General features: G+C 39.9%; 1 protein-coding gene across 1 annotated transcript in view; it reads right to left on the bottom strand.

Annotated features, from left to right (window-relative positions):
• Positions 1-5,628, bottom strand: part of LOC311038673 (NACHT, LRR and PYD domains-containing protein 3-like) — a gene marked incomplete at its 3' end in the record, with an annotated part of 53,415 nt that extends 47,787 nt beyond the window's left edge. Inside the window, exon 1 of the mRNA XM_084048243.1 lies at positions 5,565-5,628. Coding sequence (XP_083904369.1) covers positions 5,565-5,590 — 26 coding nt within the window. The 5' untranslated portion in view covers positions 5,591-5,628. The remainder of the gene's footprint in view (positions 1-5,564) is intronic.
• Positions 5,629-19,460: the final 13,832 nt, after the last annotated feature.

The following is a 19,460-nucleotide window of genomic DNA, read 5'->3' as shown; positions in this document are numbered from 1 at the left end:
TGGGTCAAGGACAGACCCCTATGGATGCCTGGTCCTAGAAGTATTTAGGGTTTAAAAGGTTAACTGTAGGTTTTTAAAATTGTACAACTAAAGGTTACACTTTATGATTTTATGAGCTGTTTAAACATGTTGTTCAGTATCAAAGTCTAACAACGTCATTCAGGATCATATCAGGTCAACACAACACAAAGACAGAGACATAGAGGTCAGGTGGTTTTAGTGTCTATTAAATGTTGTACATTAACTATTATAATCTACAGTAAACTACAGAGAAACACTGCCTGTCCTTTTTAGACATGTTTACATAGAATAAATATGCATTTATAATGAACATTCAACATGGGGGGTTACCGTAACCTTATCAATGTGTAATGTAATGTACTGTATAAATATGACACATTCAAACTTTCTGTTTTTGGCCCATTGTTTATTTTATTTTAATCCTTAGTTTTGTCACTTTATCAATTAACTTAATTTATATTGAACATGTATCATGTTTAGCTGCTCCATATTTATGTGTGATTTGAAAAAATAATAATAATCAAATGTGTTAATATCTCTACATTGTGACTATTATGGGTGAATGATGGTGTTGACAGTGAGTGACAGTGAACATAATACACAATGTGGTCCCTGGAGGGAGGGTGGACATTTAGTGGTCCTCTCCATCATCAGTCTGTCCTCCTCTGCTCTACACGTACATTCACACTTTATTAACCCACTGTTTTATTCTTGGACAATATTTATTTTTACTCTTAAACAAAACAATTGTGTCATTATTTCAATACATTCCTCACACATTTCTGTGACTGCTGTTGTATCCTATTGGCTCACCTGCCAGTGAGGAGCCCCCACCAGGAGGACGATTAAAAAACAAAACAAACTGGTACACAAAGGCAGTTTATAGGTTGTATAATAAAAACTAAATAACGGCCAATAACACGTTTTAATCTTAAAACAAGCTGTTCGCATTTGAACAGCTTGTTTTAAGATGAAAACGTGTTATTGGCCGTTATTTAGTTATTTGAGCTGAGGTCAAATAACTAAGAACATAATTCATACAATTAAAGATTATTTAGTCAGGACAAAGAAACAACTGCAGTGTTCTGATACCCAACTTAACCATATACATACACAGTAACATCCCTATTCTGAACATGTTATAATAGGTGAACATTGGGCTATAGCAGATCTGCTGTTTTCACCAAAGAGATTTAGTGTGGAGGGACAACATGAGGGGGTCAAGGACAGACCCCTGAGGGTCCTCAGTATGTAAGGTTTAAACGGTTAACGGATATATATATGTATACATTCTTCACATTCTACATAATACCAAGGACATATTACCAAGGAAATATTATGATTATATAGCATTATATCCATTCTATTTTAATCCTGCTTTGCCCAAAGGAGACAGCTAGCCAACGTCAGACCATTCCTTATCATCCATGTTTTTATCTCCTCCAGACTTGACTATTGTCCTGCACTTTATTCTGGTATCAATAAGTGACATACACACTGCAACTGATACAAACGCTGCTGCCAGGCTTTTGACACACACTAAGATAACTGAACACATTACGATTAAGACGCTGAACCCCTAATTGCTCCCGATGAGCAGGTTGGTGCCTTGCATGGTTTCCTCCGCCATCGGTGTATGAATGTGTGTGTGAATGGGTTAATGGCACAATCAATGTAAAGCGCTTCGGATAGAAGCGCTATATAAATGCACCATTTTACCATTTACATTACACCAGCCCTTCCTGCCCTTCACTGGTTACCTGTGAGTTTTAGAATAGATTTTTAAGATTTTACTGCTTGTTTTCAATGGTCAGGTTCTTGCCATATCAGTGATCTTTTAAGTCCCTATGAGCCTAGTGGCTGCTGTCTGAGATCCTCCAGCAGACCTTACTGATGGTTCAAAGTCTCAGCTTGTCACTAAAGGGTGTTTGCTGTGTGGTCTCCTCTGCTGTGGAACTCCCTGTCTGAGGATCTCAGGCAGAAGTCCTCTTTTACATCTCTTCTTAAAACTCACTTCTATCGTATAGCTTTTTCTTAACTGATGACTTGTTGTAACTTTTATTGTTTATCTTAACCTGTGATTTTACTCACTTTTATATCTGTTTACTGTAAAGCACTGTTTAACTTGTTTCTGGAAGGTGCTATAAATAAAGTTATATTTCTTATTCTTCTTATTCTCATTATTATTATTGTTGTTGGCAGTGGTTCTCAAACCTTTTCATGTCAAGGACCCACAATTTAATATGTATTTGGCCGTGAACCCCCATCTGAAAAGATGATATTTCAGCCCATACAATATTTGTGTTGTTATGCAAAAATGTTAATAAAAAACATGTTTATTTTTAAATAAATCGGTTTAAAACATTTTCATGATCTTTTGAAACAAGACCAGGAGACCTGGTTCTGCCAGACCCAGCACTACGTCACGGTGTATGCCCATGTATGGACGGAAGGGGGACAGACTTTTATGGCTGGGGCCTAAGGGCAAAGGGGGCAAAACCTGTTTTTTGCCCATGTATGGAGAAAACAGGTACAAAGCCTCATGTAAGCCGGGTCTGGCAAACAGTAGATCGGTCTATGTACAGTATATATGGTTAAAGTGGTTACAACAATTGTTATGCATGCTCATTAATTTAGCCAAGCATCCCCTGGAACCCCCTCAAGGACCCCTGGAACCCCCTCAAGGACCCCTGGGGACCCCCACTTTGAGAACCACTGTCTTAGGGGAACATAATGTCAGTCAGCACATTGGTTACATATGCTGTGTCTGAGGGTGTAAGTAACTTTGTTTTCAGATGTACTGTAATGTGTAATAGTAAGAATAAAGTGTTTTGTTAAATTACACAGCTAGACTTTATGATTTTATGAGCTGTTTAAACATTCAGTATCAAAGTCTAACAACATCAGAATGATATCAGGACAATACAACTTAATGACAGAGACATTAGAGGTCAGGTGGTTTTAGTGTCTATTAAATGTTGTACATTAACTAGCATTATAATCTACAATAAACTGCAGAGAAACACTCCCCCTGTCCTCTTTAGACATGCTTACAACCTGGGGAGGGAGGGGGGGTTAAGTTTATGTTAACCAAATCAACGATGAATATACTCTACACATATGACACATTCAAACTTAACACTGATTATGTTTTAACTCTTTAGTTGTGTCACTATATCAGTTAACTTCCTCACACATGTCTGTGTTTCCACTGCTGTTGTATCTACTGGCTCAAGAGCCTCTCCATCCAGTAGGAGTCACTAGAGCAGTAAAGCAACACACATCATCCTCCCTGCCTGGCTTCTGTCCTCTGAACTCAGCCAACTGTGTTCCTATAGACCAGTGGTTCTCAAGGTGGGGTCCGGGGACCCCCAGGGGTCCTCAAGAAGGTTCCAGGGGGTCCCCGGCAAAAGTAGTTAATGCGGCATCAGTCAGTTTAACCACTTTATCCCTATATATATATACATCAGCTATTTTCACAAAATCATGAAAAATTATAAATATTTTTGAAACATTTTAACAACACAAATCTTGTATCGTGTCCCTGGCACAAAATATCTTCAGAAGGGGGTCTGTGTCCACATGCGTATTCATTTGGGGGTTGTTGACATGAAAAGGGTTTGAGAGCTAACATTTAATGTTAGTCCTTGTTTCAAGAGGTGCAATGTGATGTGAGAGAGCAGACTAGACAACACCAACAGCTGAATAACTGTCCTCTGTACCCTCCTGTCTAGCATCAGGGTCTTGAGATCTCTCAGTGTTGTCCACTAACAACACTGCAGAGCTCAAGACCCTGATGCTAGACAAGAGGTCAAATCATTTAACTACATATTGAAAACATGTCTCCATCGACATGTATTATTTTTAGTGATAAGGGGCTACATGTGTTGTTTAACCCATTAAGACCGGGAACACATCTGTGTAACCACTTGAACCATTATGTAATACTTGGGCTGTGCCGCGCTATGAGCTTGTAGATCTGCTATTTTTGAAAAATCTTTAAAATGTGTAAAAATCTTTGAATATACTGTATATATTTTTAAAGCGTACATTTGTAACTCAAATCTTTGCTTCTGGGGGGGGACAAAATATTTTTGAGATGTGGGTCCACGGCCAAATACATATAATTGTGGGGGTCCAAATACAAAAATATTAATAATAATAATGATAATAATGTAATACATTTATGAATGTATGAATTCATTTGATTAATTAATATTTTTCTTCTAGTGTGTGTCTCCAACCCCTGATTCAGAAACAGACAACAGGCTCATTTAAGATGCTGCACTGATTACAGGTACATCAGCTTCAAACGTACTCTAGTTTTATATCTGTATAGTAAATGACTTTGTAGCACACACTTATTGTCTCCGCCAGGCCGAAAGGCATGGCGAGAGAGTATATTTTACCCTCCGTCCGTCCTTCCGTCCGTGTGTGTGTCCGTGTGTCCTGTCTGTGTGTTACCAGCTAATCTCCGGCACCGTTGGCCCGGTCGCTGCGAAACTGTGCACACACACTCCCTGGATGCCAATTCAGAACCTCTGCCCCACATTTTTCACATGAGCCTGTTATAGCGCCACCAGGAGGCCGATTTGTGCAAAACCCATTTTTTCCCATTACACCTACAGCTTTTAACCAAAAGTCATGCAAATCGGTACACAGTATCTCTATAGTCATGTGATCAACCCGGATCTGTCCGATTTCCCATAATGCATCCTCATTGGCTAAGGTTGGCTTCCAAAGTTTGCAGGATTGGTCCGTTTTGAACAAACTGCCTCCAATCATGAACGCAGCTTGCCATTTCCATAAAATTGCACACGCACATTCCCACTAGGCCGAGGAAGAAATGCCACTTGAACATTTTCAAATCAGCCTCATGGTGGCGCTATAACTGGCCGATTTGCATTTTTAACTATAACTGCACCGATCTGCGTAAAACTTTGCACGCACACTCCCTAGAGGCCAAGGAAAAACATTGGACTGCATTTTTCACATCTGCTTTTTACAGCGCCACCAGGGGGCCGACTTATGTAAAATACATTTTAGGTGATTATTCCTTCAGATTCTGTCCAAAAAACACGCAAATTGGTACACTGCATCTCCATAGTCATGTGATTCTGATGGATCTGTCCGATATTTCATATTCCATCCTATTTGGCTTACAGTGGCTTCCAAAGTTTGCAGGATTGGTCAGTTTTAAACAAAATGCCTCAAAACATGAATGCAGTGTGCAATTTCCGTGAAAGTTTGCATGCAAATTCCCACTAGGCCGAGGAAGAAATGCCCCCCTTTTCACATTCACATTGGCCTCTATAGCGCCACCAGCAGGTCTAATTTAGCAAAACACATTTTTGGAACAAAATGCCTCAAATCATGAATGCAGTGTCCCATTGAAAGGCCTAAGAAGAAATGCCACCCTTTTCACATTGGCCTATTATAGCGCCACCAGGAGGCCACAATAACCTACCTGACCTGGCGGAGACCTGTGCTCCGAGGAGCACTTTTTCTAGTTTTATTATCACTTTATTTCATGGTCCACTTACCCAGTTGTTGGTTGACTAGGATCCATGCTGCTTACTGGGATCTTGTACTTTATAGATCACTCTGGATAACAGCGTCTGTTGAATGACAACATTGTTAATAGTAATTGTAATAATAGACTGTAGTAGATTGTCAAGTAAATAGTTAAGTAGCAATACCTCTCCATGTTGAATATAATCTGACACCAAGGTGAAGGTTTGTTCTCTATACTTTAACTTTAACAAAGACTCAGTCAACCTTCTGATGCGTACGTAAGAACTGAATGACGAGAGAGAGAGAGAGAGAGAGAGAGAGAGAGAGAGAGAGAGAGAGAGAGAGAGAGAGAGAGAGAGAGCGTAGGAGTGTAATCTAAGTAGTTGTAAACCTTTATGATTGTTTGATTTATTGTGTGATAACTCTGTCAAACGGTTTGTTGTGAGTAAAGGTTCACGTTCACTTAGTGTATTGTCTCCTCAGAGACATTGAAACACACTGACAGTCATGTGACCTCACTGTCATAACTGAGTTCAGACACAGACAAAAGGACAATTTTACATCAAAATCTAAGTCGTGAACAAATCGGTAAAACCTGCTATTGCTGCTGTATCTTACTTTTGTTTTCCTAAAGCAGTGGTTCTCAAAGTGGGGTCCAGGGACCCCCAGAGGTCATTGAGGGGGTTCCAAGGGGTCCCCTATAGCAGCAAAATAAGCATAACCCCTTTAACCCTATTTTCTACTTCAGCTATTTGAAAATAGCAGATCTACAAGTTCACATCGTGTCACAATGTGATGTGTGAGCTTGTAGATCTGACATTTTTGAAATGTTCAGATACGTCTTGAAAATCTTGTCACATTTTGTCAAATGTGTAAAATGTGTAACACAAACCTTCTCTTATGGGGGTCCCTGGTACAAAATGTTTTCAAATGGGGGTCTGACCAAATACATATTTATTTGGTGGTCCTTGACATGAATACGTTTGAGAACCACTGACCCAGAGAGAGAGAGAGAGAGAGAGAGAGAGAGAGAGAGAGAGAGAGAGAGAGAGAGAGAGAGAGAGAGAGAGAGAGAGAGAGAGAGAGAGAGAGAGAGAGAGAGAGAGATCATGTTATGTGTTTCATAATCAGAGTCCTTAAACTGGTAGTCCACCATTGTGACACTTAATACTCTTTAAAGAGGATCTAGTTTCTGATTCCCAGGACAATTCCCTGTACGTTCTTGTACTCTGGACTTTCTCAGAAAGTCATCTCACACCTAGGCTTGTTACAATTATTAGATCATCACCTAATCACAATTATTAGATCATCACCTAATCACAATTATTAGATCATCACCTAATCACAATTATTAGATCATCACCTAATCACAATTATTAGATCATCACCTAATCACAATTATTAGATCATCACCTAATCACAATTATTAGATCATCACCTAATCACAATTATTTGGCATAATCATCATAACCGTTTCCATATTGAAACATCATTATATTTTTTCTAAATCGAAAAATAGCAGAGATCTACAAGCTCACAAGGTATCGTGATTCAACACTACATCTGCTATTTCTGCTATTTGTTTTATATTCTTGAGAGTATAAAATGATCAAATACATCAGTTGTGGAATAAAGTTTGAATTAAAAAGTGTTGTGAACATGTGATGGAAAACACATTATGCTAGCCTGGTAAACCACCCCGGTCACAGAATTCACATTTCTGATATAATTATACTGAGAGAAAAAAAGAAAGAAACAGGGAATACAATTAAAAATAGGGATTAAAAACTATCTCAATATAACACACCACCAAACACAGTTCATGTTCTCTTCTACTGGTTTTAGTTTATAAAGCCTAAGTGCAGCGTTCTGTACAATGAAGTGATTTTGTTGTGAAGAAATAGCTCTAAACACAACGTCACTCATAGTAATGACTAAGCATTTAAAATGCTTATTAAAAAACACTGGTGGACAAAGTATACACAGTTCAAGCAAATACTCAAAGTATTCAAAAGTACAAATTATGAAGGACTTTCTCTTTTTAATATAAATGCAGTATTGAAAATTATTTAAAAAAAGTGAAAATAGCAGATCTACAATCTCACAACGTGTCACACTCTGACACCTTGTGAGCTTGTAGATTGTCTATTTTCACTATATTTGAAATAGGGCTCAAGTGTTTCATGTATATTTAGTAATTGGGTCCAAAGAGTCCCTTTCTAGTAAAGTATTGGAGTCAAAAGTACAATATTAAAATGTAGCAGAGTGGAAGTCATGTGCTTGGATAAAAACTAAAGTACATATTAAAGTCAGGAGGGGACTTTCCACCACTGTTAAAATAAACACAACCTCTTAAACTGGACTGACCAGAACATCAACAGGAAGAGCATCATCATGTTGTCACCATCTCCATGTTTTAACCACACAGTTCTGATAAAAGTATAACATTAGGTCCAGTAGTAGAAGCAATAAAATAATTTAATATGATTTTTAAAAAAGTCTTATTTGAGAGTCATTGAATATTTAACCGTTTAAGACCGGGAACGCATCTGTCAGGTGTCATCTTTAGATTTATGTGGCTATTCAAAAATAGCAGATCTACAAAAAATAGCAGATCTACAAGCTCGTAGCGTGGCACTCGGTGCCACGCTACGAGCTTGTAGATCTGCTATTTTTTGTAAATCATGGACAATTTGTGCAAATCTTTGAATATATATATAGATATTTTTTAAAACGAACATGTTTAAGTCTTTCTTCTGGTGGGGGTCCCTGGAACAACATATTTTGAGATGGGGGTCCGCGGCAAAATTCATATCATTTTGACGTGAAAAAGTTTGAGAACCACTGATGTAGAAACAATCCTTTTATCAGAAAAATCAAGACATTTGACAGTTACAAATGTTCGCTTTAAAAAATAGATATTCAAAGATTTCCACACATTTTCCCAAAAAATAGCAGATCTACAAGCTCGAGATCTGCTATTTTTGCATATCCCAAAGTATAAGATAATGGCTATAGCTGAAATCTAAAAATGACACACAGATGCGTTCCCGGTCTTAAAGGGTTAAAAGAACCAGTTTCACAGCTAGAGGCCAAACGTCCAAAGGGTTCTTATTTTCTAGTTAAAATAATGACGTTGTTGACAGACACCTATATAGCTTTAGGACTGTGTTAACATTCTTGTGTAATAAAATGAAGGCTGCATGGCATGAGGTTAATAATTACAGGAATATAAAAACACACTGTTGTTAATCTGAGTTATATTACAGTCTCTGCCTTTCAGTGTCACTGTACATGAATCAGTAGGAATAGAACATGTTCTCAGAGAATAGAATAAACAGTCAGTAGGGAGACATATGGTGGTAAAATGATGTTTGTGTTAAAATGTGACTTACTGAGTGTATTGGTTCAATGTTAAAGAGGAATGGAGAGGAAATGATGTGTTCATCTTACATCTAACCTGTGTGTCAATGAAAAGCTGTTGTGTTGTCGTGCTATAAAGTGTTGGCTGCCCGCTTGTAAGGAATATAATGTTATACAAAACCACAAGACGAAGCATGGCTCCTTCAAAGCGCTCTTTCCATCAAAAACAGAGGCAGGAATGTGCAAGCTTAGATGGCGCTGACACCCCGGGGGTTCCAGCAAAATGTGTTAATATAGCATGCAATGACAGCAGTTTGTGCACAGCAACAGGAGTGCTCTGCTGCTTAAAGGACGACTTCACCCATTTTGTACCTATCTTCATATAATTGGTCCTCACTAATTTTTCTACTTGGTCTGTGTCTCATAGGAGGGCTGTGGACAGAAACCTGTCTACCAGTGACATCGTTGGGCAAGATTTCACATTTTCTATATAGATTTGTATTAACGCGAGAACAATGGCTTCTATTATTGCATTGCAACTTTCCAGGAATAGAGAGCCAGCTGTTTCTATTAGCTTGGATTCCCCATCGATGATGTCACTGGTAGACGGGATTCTGAAGACACAGACCGAGTAGATTTTTCTTTAAAAACATTTTATCTTGAGCATTAGTGAGGACCTATTATATGAAGATAGGTTGAAAATGGGTGAAGTCATCCTTTAAGCAGCAATCAGCAGATTAGAACACTTCAGTCTCTACGTGGATCAAAGTAACCTATAAGCATTGTTCAGGTGTGGATAGATATATTCTCTATTTGGACATTATAGCTATAACCAGGGATGCACTGGTGGCTTCACGAGACACCACAGTATTATTTTTCACACACACACAGGTACAGTACAGCTGTCCATGCACCCCCCCCCCCCCCCCCTCAATTCATGATTCAAGTACCCACATGTCTACTTTACAGAACAGGTTTACAAGTGAATGTACAAAATGCATCCTCACTCCTCACTTACTGTTACGGCCTCAGTCTAGAGGAACTGAGGTTCAACATGATGACATGAAACCCCTCTTCAAACCTCCTAAGGCAGTTGTCCTCAAACTTTTTCATGTCAAGGACCCCCAAATTGACACTTATTACCCCGCGGACCCCCATTTGAAAAATATAAGTTCTCCAATAAGAAAAGGTTTTTACGGGACTCTGGCAGTGATTCTCAACCATTTCAATTTCAAGGACCCCCAGTTTGACATGCATTAGGGCTACGGACCCCCATTTAATGGCATTTATACCTCTGGGACCCCAATTCATATTGTAAAATCAATTTTCATTTAACTGTGTTCTGAGAGTGTACAAATGGACCCGATAGGGTCCATTTGGTTCCATTTGTACACTCTCAGAGTTACAGACCCATAAGGGTCCATTTAGTTCCTGTCCATTATATAGCTGGGGACCCCCTGGAACCCCCTCAAGTACCCCTGGGGGTCCCCGGACCCCACTTTGAGAAGAAATGTCCTAAGGAACCACCAGCAAGCAAGGCTTCAGCCATACAATGGGTTTTTTATTGTATTTCTTCAGGGTGGGTGAATTGTTACGATATAATAAACTAAACAATAAACCCTTAACTAGAACTACCCAACGTAACAAAGACAAACACAATCACTAACCTAACTTCTACTCCTCAAAACACAAGCAAAAAGGGAACCCAAAACAATGACCCCCCCCCCCACCCTTACCACAACCCGGCTGTTTCAATCACATCATCATACGTTCAGGGATGAAACACAGAGAACATAAAGTGTGTGGTGTTGGTTGTTTCAATCACATCATATGTTCAGGGATGAAACACAGAGAACATAAAGTGTGTGGTGTTGGTTGTTTAAATCACATCATACGTTCAGGGATGAAACACAGAGAACATAAAGTGTGAGGTGTTGGTTGTTTAAGTCACATCATATGTTCAGGGATGAAACACACAGAGGACATAAAGTGTGAGGTGTTGGTTGTTTAAATCACATCATACGTTCAGGGATGAAACACACAGAACATAAAGTGTGTGGTGTTGGTTGCTGGCAGTCCTGGGCATAGAGATTAGAAACCTAGATACCTCATTGGCCTCTGCAGTTCGTTGGAGCAATTGGTATCGCGGCCGCCATTCTAGCGTAGGAAAACAGACGCTCAAAGTGACTACTGGCCAATCACAGCGCTCACAGCGTGTTGACTACTGGCCAATCACAGTGCGTCTTTTCTAAGACCTGTCAGAATCTAGTTGTCCCGCCCCCACTTGCCTCTGATTGGCCTACCGAACGCCCCCTTCTGTGACACACGCGGAAGCTTCAGGGAAGCCTTCCTACGCTAAAATGGCCCCCGTGATACCAATGCCTCAGAGCCGTAGGAGGCGTCTACCTGTATATGTCTATGGTCCTGGGAGTGAAGAGGAGGGACACCTGGCACTGAGCAGAGCTGACCTTTTATCCTCCTCCCACACCAGCCTGGGACCAATCACATCCTGGTCCCCGCCTACTTTCTCACTCATTCACTCATTCACTCACTCACTGGGTACAAACAGACATGTCCGTTCGCGACGGAACGAACGGCCGGAAGTCCCATCCACTCCCATGTTAAAAAAAAACGGATAAAACGGACGCGATCCGGTCCGGAAAAAGCACATCCTGTTTCCGCAACACATTTGTATACATAACAAAATTGCCGGATCCGGAACAAGAGCTTCCGTTTCGTAGCGACCCGTTTTCCGCCAGCAAACGGACAAGTGTGTTTGTACCCACTCCCTCAGCTCACACACCTGTCACACATCACTGTCAGCAGATCACCTCACACCAGGGAAAAGAAGATAATACAGACCTACGTTCCTATGTCCATATATGGTACAAAGACCCCAGGGTCGTAACAATACACAGTAAGAAACACAGCTTGTTGTCTTCAGTATGACTGTCAGTATCCTATCTGTATATACATCTATAGAATACATGGTAACAACACAGCTTGGCTTCAGTAGGACTGCTGTCAGTATCCTATCTGTATATACATCTATAGAATACATGGTAACAACACAGCTTGGCTTCAGTAGGACTGCTGTCAGTATCCTATCTGTATATACATCTATAGAATACATGGTAACAACACAGCTTGGCTTCAGTAGGGCTGTCAGTATCCTATCTGTATATACATCTATAGAATACATGGTAACAACACAGCTTGGCTTCAGTAGGGCTGCTGCCAGTATCCTATCTGCACACAGCAACCACCGTCCAAGAAGAGAAAGATACACGCGAACAGCCTTTTTGCATGTAGTTTAAGCGCAAGGGGGTGGGGGCCGGGTGGGGGAGAGTTAGTGCACTGAAGTCAAGGCACAGAATACTGTGTTGTTGACAGACAACGGATGCACGCTTATGAGAAACAACAAAAACCTGGTGAAACAGTTGCGTGCATTAGAGCAAGATGAGGATAAAGGAAACATTCAGTCTAAATGTGCAGTTTGCTAATAATTCATAACTACTGTGCCAGATAATCACCAAGAGAATTAAAAAAGAAAAAACGTTTCAGTCATTCAGTCCGACTTCACTGTAGCCTATAGTAGCCTTTTCATAAATTATATTTGTAGGCCTACTTAGGCTATCCTGAGAGTTTATAATATTTAGAGAAATTTAAAGCTCACTTTAACCACTTAAGCCCTATTTAGTCTGTCTGTCTGTAACATTAGTTATCTTTACAAGGAGGTATAACTTGTAAAGATGGTGGAATGAGCAACGCTAAAACAATCAGAACCATAACATTGTAAGTCTGAGTTATATTAAAGACATAAAGGTCCTGTACCTGCTACAGTAATTATTTATACTGTAAACAAACTGTATTTCAGACCACAAATAAAACAAAACTGTTGCTTTTGAAATTAAACACAGTATTTTATCTGACCCAGTATTAATCAAACAAAAATAATAATTAAATTAAACGATCAGTACACTTCAACATACAAATGAAGAATGATCAAATTCTGATCTTTAGTCCCACAACACAAAGTTCTTTTAAAATGTCTCCAAAAAGTAAAGTTCCACAAAAGTAATCCAAAAGTATTGTAGATCTTCTATTTTCCAAGAATCCAATAATCCATAAAGTCATCAGATAAAAAGGCAAAGCATTGCATAAAAAGGAAAAATATAATCCTCACCCAACCTTCAAGTCAGGAGGTCACATGGGTTCCTTTGTCCAAAAGCTCTGACTGTCTTCAGAGCTAAACCCTCAGAAATGTTCCTCCACCAAACTTCTCTCCTTCAGATCCATAAGTTCTCCGGTCACACTGCTCACTGGTTTATTCATTCCTGATTAAAGGTTTACAAGAGTCTCTTTCTCAAACACCACCAAACACTCTTTTTAATACCTAAAATGGGACCCCCGGCCGCCTCACTTCCTGTATTTTTATACTGTTCCTGATACCTCACTTCCTGTTCCTTTTTCCCCACAGCTCCCCCTATGGGTGAACCATGTCAACAGAAAATGAATCATAAGGCCATAATCACCTTATAGCGGAGCAGCTAAGTGCTACGATCTTTCAATTTATGATAAAAGCGTGAAAATTGGCATGAGCAGTCTCCACGGGTCACTTGACAAGAAAATTGTCCGAGGCAGTTGTAATTTCAAGATGGCGGCCATTTTTCAAGATGGCCGACACCTTAGTGGGCAGTTAAGTGATATGATGGTTTATTTGGTGATACAAGCATGAAAATTGGCATGAGCAGTCTCTGTGGGTCACTTGACAATAGACCACCCACAGCTACTTGAATTTCCAAGATGGCGGCCATTTTTCAAGATGGCCAACACTTTAGTGGAGCAATTAAGTTATATAATGGTTTATTTGGTGATACAAGCATGAAAATTGGCATGAGCAGTCTCTGTGGGTCACTTGACAATAGGCCACCCACAGCTACTTGAAATTTCAAGATGGCGGCCATTTGTCAAGATGGCCAACACTTTAGTGGAGCAATTAAGTTATATAATGGTTTATTTGTTGATACAGGCATTACAATTGGCATGAGCAGTTTCTAAGGGTTGCTTGACAAGAAAACACTCACATCCACTTGAAATTTCTATTTTCAAGATGGCCGCCCCCTGGATCCTCAAAAGATACATTTTCTCATAGAAATGTATGTTTTTTTTCATTAAGGACAATTATACGATTATTGTTATTATGCTAAAGAACAACTTTTAACACATCACAATACAGTTGTGTTGATTTGTTGATCATAGATAGATTAGATAAGAGTGAATATCCGCACTACCAGGGCACACTGGTGATATATCACTGCTGTTAAACTCAGAGTGGGGTTCAATGTCAGCTAATTGAAAGTTAGTACCCCAAATGCTGTCTAATTTACCCCAAAACAATTAGATAGCCGCACCTGAATTGACAGGTTGTGCCAGCGCGGGAGAGCCGAGCCAAGGTTAATGGGGTTTTAGTTAACCGGATGGTGTACAGATCGCACAGGATTTAAATGGCATTGGATGAACGATCGGACTAGGTGTAGGGTTAAGGCACGAACTTAGTTGTATCCCATACATCAAAGTGCTTGGTAAAAGGTGGTAAAAGGATAAACCCTCGGCCTCTGCCTATGCTGCAGACATGGCAGAAGCCATCATAACAGTTGAGAAAACTAACTGGGACAGATGTTTCATTTGTCAGCAGGTCACCAAGGAAAAACTCATTCAGCCGAGTTTATTCAACAGAGAGCACGATCGTACTGGTTATGATACCATTGCAAGAAATGTTCCATTATTTCATAAGATCAATGCTCTACCTATCTTACTTAGTCTAACCCGACTAGATGAAGGTGATGGCATAGAAAGCACATTGACAAGAAACAGAGCAAAATATAATTTAAGCTGTAAACTTAGGTTCAACATCACAGAGCTGGAAAGGGCCCAAAAGAGAGCATCTACATCTTGATCTCTTTGCCAGAAAGCAAAGACATTATGACTTGATCCCACCAACTCAAGCAGCACTCAAAGAGCATGCCAAACGTGCTTCTTATGAGGCTGGATACGTGTGGGGACAGGCATTGAAGCGACATCCACAAATGCCAAGCCCATCTGACTGGGGATGGGTGGAACAGGACGAGAAGTGGAAAGTCTTCTGGACTCCACTTCCACCTATTGCGGAGAGTTGTTGGGAGTTGACCAAATGTGGGTGCACCAAGGCATGTACTGGAAGGTGTACAGTAAGTGCTTCAGATATGGACTCAGTTGCACATGCCTATATAGTTGCCCCTGCTAAAACCTATTTGCATGTTTATTTTGCCAGAGTTATTCCCCGTTGTCCTCTGTGTTTTCAAGTGTAAGCCTATGGCTCGGCTTCCCCTCGCCACATCAGTGCATCATGTTTTACTTTGTCACCAGTCTATTAGTGTGTAATTTTCAGTTGTTACTTTGTAACATTGCTTCCACTGCCTTCCACTGCCATACGTAACGGTGAAGCATATTTTCAGTTTAGTTCCTTAGTATAGTTTGTCATGGTTCCGTGGCTACTGCCATTCAGTATTAGCCATTGCTCAATTATAATTTTGGAGCACTGTCCGTTCAGCACCACAACTGTGCTAATCAGCACCACAACTGTGCTCATTTATTAGTCATATTTTTTGTTTCCCCATTTCTTAGTATTTATTTGACACATGTAATGGCTGTTAGTTAAAAAATAAAAAATAAATCCGCCCTTGTCGTGGTAAGGGAGCTTGTGTACCTCAGTGAACCCTGAGAGCTATGCCGGTGGGAGGCAACTCCTGACAGGTTTTACCAAACTGGACTGGTCGTGGGCGAGTAGTCAGACAAAACACAGTCAAACAACCTCTCTTGACAGAGCTTTTTGAGGAACCCAATACATTTCTATGAGAAAAGGTATCATTTAAAGATCCACATGGCGGGCGGCAGTCATCTTGAAATTTCAAGCGGTGGTTGTGGGGTTTCTTGTCAAATGACCTTTTGAGACGGCTCATGGCAATTTTCATGCTTGTATCTTAAGCTTAACTGCTCCACTAAGGTGGTGGCCATCTTGAAAAATGGCCGCCATCTTGAAATTTCAAGTAGCTGTGGGTGGCTTATTGTCAAGTGACCCACAGAGACTGCTCATGCCAATGTTCATGCTTGTATCACCAAATGAACCATTATATAACTTAAATGCTCCACTAAAGTGTTGGCCATCTTGAAAAATGGCCGCCATGTTGAAATGTGAAGTAGCTGTGGGTGGCCTATTGTCAAGTGACCCACAGAGACTATTCATGCCAATTTTCATGCTTGTATCACCAAATAAACCATCATATCACTTAACTGCTCACTAAGGTATCGGCCATCTTGAAAAATGGCCGCCATCTTGAAATTACAACTGCCTCGGACAATTTTCTTGTCAAGTGACCCATGGAGACTGCTCATGCCAATTTTCACGCTTTTATCATCAACTGAAAGATTCTGCCAATAAAAAGCATTTAGCCGCTCCACTATTACACAAAACAAAACATTTTTTTCCGTACACTACATTTAGGTGTTAAATATTCAACCATATTTTAACCAATATATTCCCCTGTTATCACCAAGTATGTTATGTTTCTTGTGTATATTTTTTCTTTCAATACTCATCATACCTGGACAGGAAATACATTATTTTACACACTTTATGTGGCAGTGTCACAAGGTAGAGTGAACAAGGATGGGTCAGCACCCTCATACAGTCACAAGGTAGAGTGAACAAGGATGAGTCACCAACTTCATATGGCAAGAAACACTTCCCTAGAATCCCCACTTCACTACTGACATCACAGACACATCCTTGAAGAGCAAGTAGGCGAGGATAATACACACACCACAAATATAAAACATGATATTTGACACACACACACACACACACACACACACACACACACACACACACACACACACACACACACACACACACACACACACACACACACACACACACACACACACACACACACACAGGAGGAGCTGCTATAAACAGACCCATGCATGCAAATCAAATGTATTTTACATAATAAACAATAAACTGCTGTATGATGATGACAATGTTTTATGACTGGAATTATTTATAGACTCCTACGGTAGGCTGTGTTTGGAAAATGTCTCTGACACAATACATATACTGTATTTGCATAAGCAAACATTAACATCAAGCAACAACATGATAAAAATAAATAATTATGTATTCTATAATTACATCAACTTAATTTAATGAATTAATGTCATTTCATTTCATTTCATTTTCATTGTATTTCTCATCCTCAAAGTACGCTAGAATCATCCAGAGCCTGATCCATGTATCAGACATTATTTAACCTTTTCAATGACATCAGTATGACATCAGTATGGACATTTATGTAGTGGGTGTGTCCTAATCATTCTAGGAGAAAACAAGCCAAAACAAACATTCTACATTAAGATCACAACGTGTCGCCTCTGATTCTGCTGTGAATACAATGAAATCAAGAGTTGATAATAATAATCATGATGATAAGGGTAATAATTATTATGATAATAATAATGATAATAATAATAAATATCTGATGGTCTGTACCTCAGAGCATCTTGAAAAACTCACCCAAACTCCATAGAAATAAATACAAGGACACTTACCGTGTATTATCAACATACATTTATTTTCTGTTGTTATTGTTTCAGAAATGCTTACAGAGCATTGTGAATATAATGCATGTAGCTGGTTTTACATGCTAGACATTTATAGATGAATATTGTCCAGTAAATACAGTGTGTAAATACATGAAGTGTTGCTCTGCCTTTAACTATAGTCTCTGTTTACTCTGTCAGTCCAGAGTCATTGAGTTGGCTCTGTGCCAGACAACTGACACACTTCACTGTTTCAATCTGAATGGAACTAACATTCATCCCTGAACCATTTACACCAGGAACACATCTCTGGCTTTTTCACATTTCTTTGGGCTATCCAACAATAGCAGATCTACAAGCTCATAGCGCGGCACCGAGTGCCGCGCTATGAGCTTGTGGATCTGCTATTTTTGAAAAATCGCGAATATTTGCAAATCTTTGAATACATATATTTTTTTAAAGCGGACATTTTTTACTCAAATCTTTGCTTTGGGGGGATTCTACAAATGTCTTCTAAACAGTTTGTTTTAAATTATTATTTTACTTATGTTAGGCTACTATATATATCAATGGTTCTCAAACTTTTTCATGTCAAGGACCCCCAAAATAATGTATTTGGCCTCGGACCCCCATCTGAAAATATTTTGTTCCAGGGACCCACAGAAGCAAAGATTTGAGTTAAAAATGTATATATATATATTATATTCAAAGATTGGCACACATTTTCACAAGCTTTTTTTTCCAAAATAGCAGATCCACAAGCTCATAGCTATGAGTTTGGAGATCTGCTATTTTTGGACAGCCAACGAACAATAACATGGCTTTATGCATCATTATGTTCAATACTCAACACCCTCCACTCAAACACATGTTCATAGCTCCCTAGAACAACACATCTTTATGTTCAATACTCAACACCCTCCACTCAAACACATGTTCATAGCTCCCTAGAACAACACATCATTATGTTCAATACTCAACACCCTCCACTCACACACATGTTCATAGTTCCCTAGAACAACACATCATTATGTTCAATACTCAACACCCTCCACCACTCAAACACATGTTCATAGCTCCCTAGAACAACACATCATTATGTTCAATACTCAACACCCTCCACCACTCAAACACATGTTCATAGCTCCTAGAACAACACATCATTATGTTCAATACTCAACACCCTCCACTCAAACACATGTTCATAGCTCCCTAGAACAACACATCATTATGTTCAATACTCAACACCCTCCACTCAAACACATGTTCATAGCTCCCTAGAACAACACATCATTATGTTCAATACTCAACACCCTCCACTCAAACACATGTTCATAGCTCCCTAGAACAACACATCTTACACTTTTCTTGTCTTTTCCCCTCTGGCATTTTAATTGGACCTGGCAAATCACAAGACTCTCCAAACATATCATATGTACATTTTGAAAATGTTTCCTTATAGTCAATCTCCTCTACTTGACTATCAGCCCTTATAGACACATACCTGTCTTTATAAGTCTCAGACCCCTCTGGGCTTTCCTTTACCACATAAACCCATCAAGGGGGTAGCGCTGTGCATTACCCCAGTACCCCCAGTAGGGGGTAGCACTGTGCATTACCCCAGCACCCCCAGTAGGGGGTAGCACTGTGCTTTACCCCAGTACCCCCAGTAGGGGGTAGCACTGTGCATTACCCCAGTACCCCCAGTAGGGGGTAGCACTGTGCATTACCCCAGTACCCCCAGTAGGGGGTAGTACTGTGCATTACCCCAGTACCCCCAGTAGGGGGTAGCGCTGTGCATTACCCCAGTACCCCCAGTAGGGGGTAGCACTGTGCATTACCCCAGTACCCCCAGTAGGGGGTAGCACTGTGCATTACCCCAGTACCCCCAGTAGGGGGTAGCACTGTGCATTACCCCAGTA

Source organism: Gymnoscopelus microlampas, assembly GCF_963454915.1.
Source record: "Gymnoscopelus microlampas genome assembly, chromosome: 22".
NCBI lineage: Eukaryota > Metazoa > Chordata > Actinopteri > Myctophiformes > Myctophidae > Gymnoscopelus > Gymnoscopelus microlampas.
This window is presented reverse-complemented; position numbering and strand designations above follow the sequence as displayed.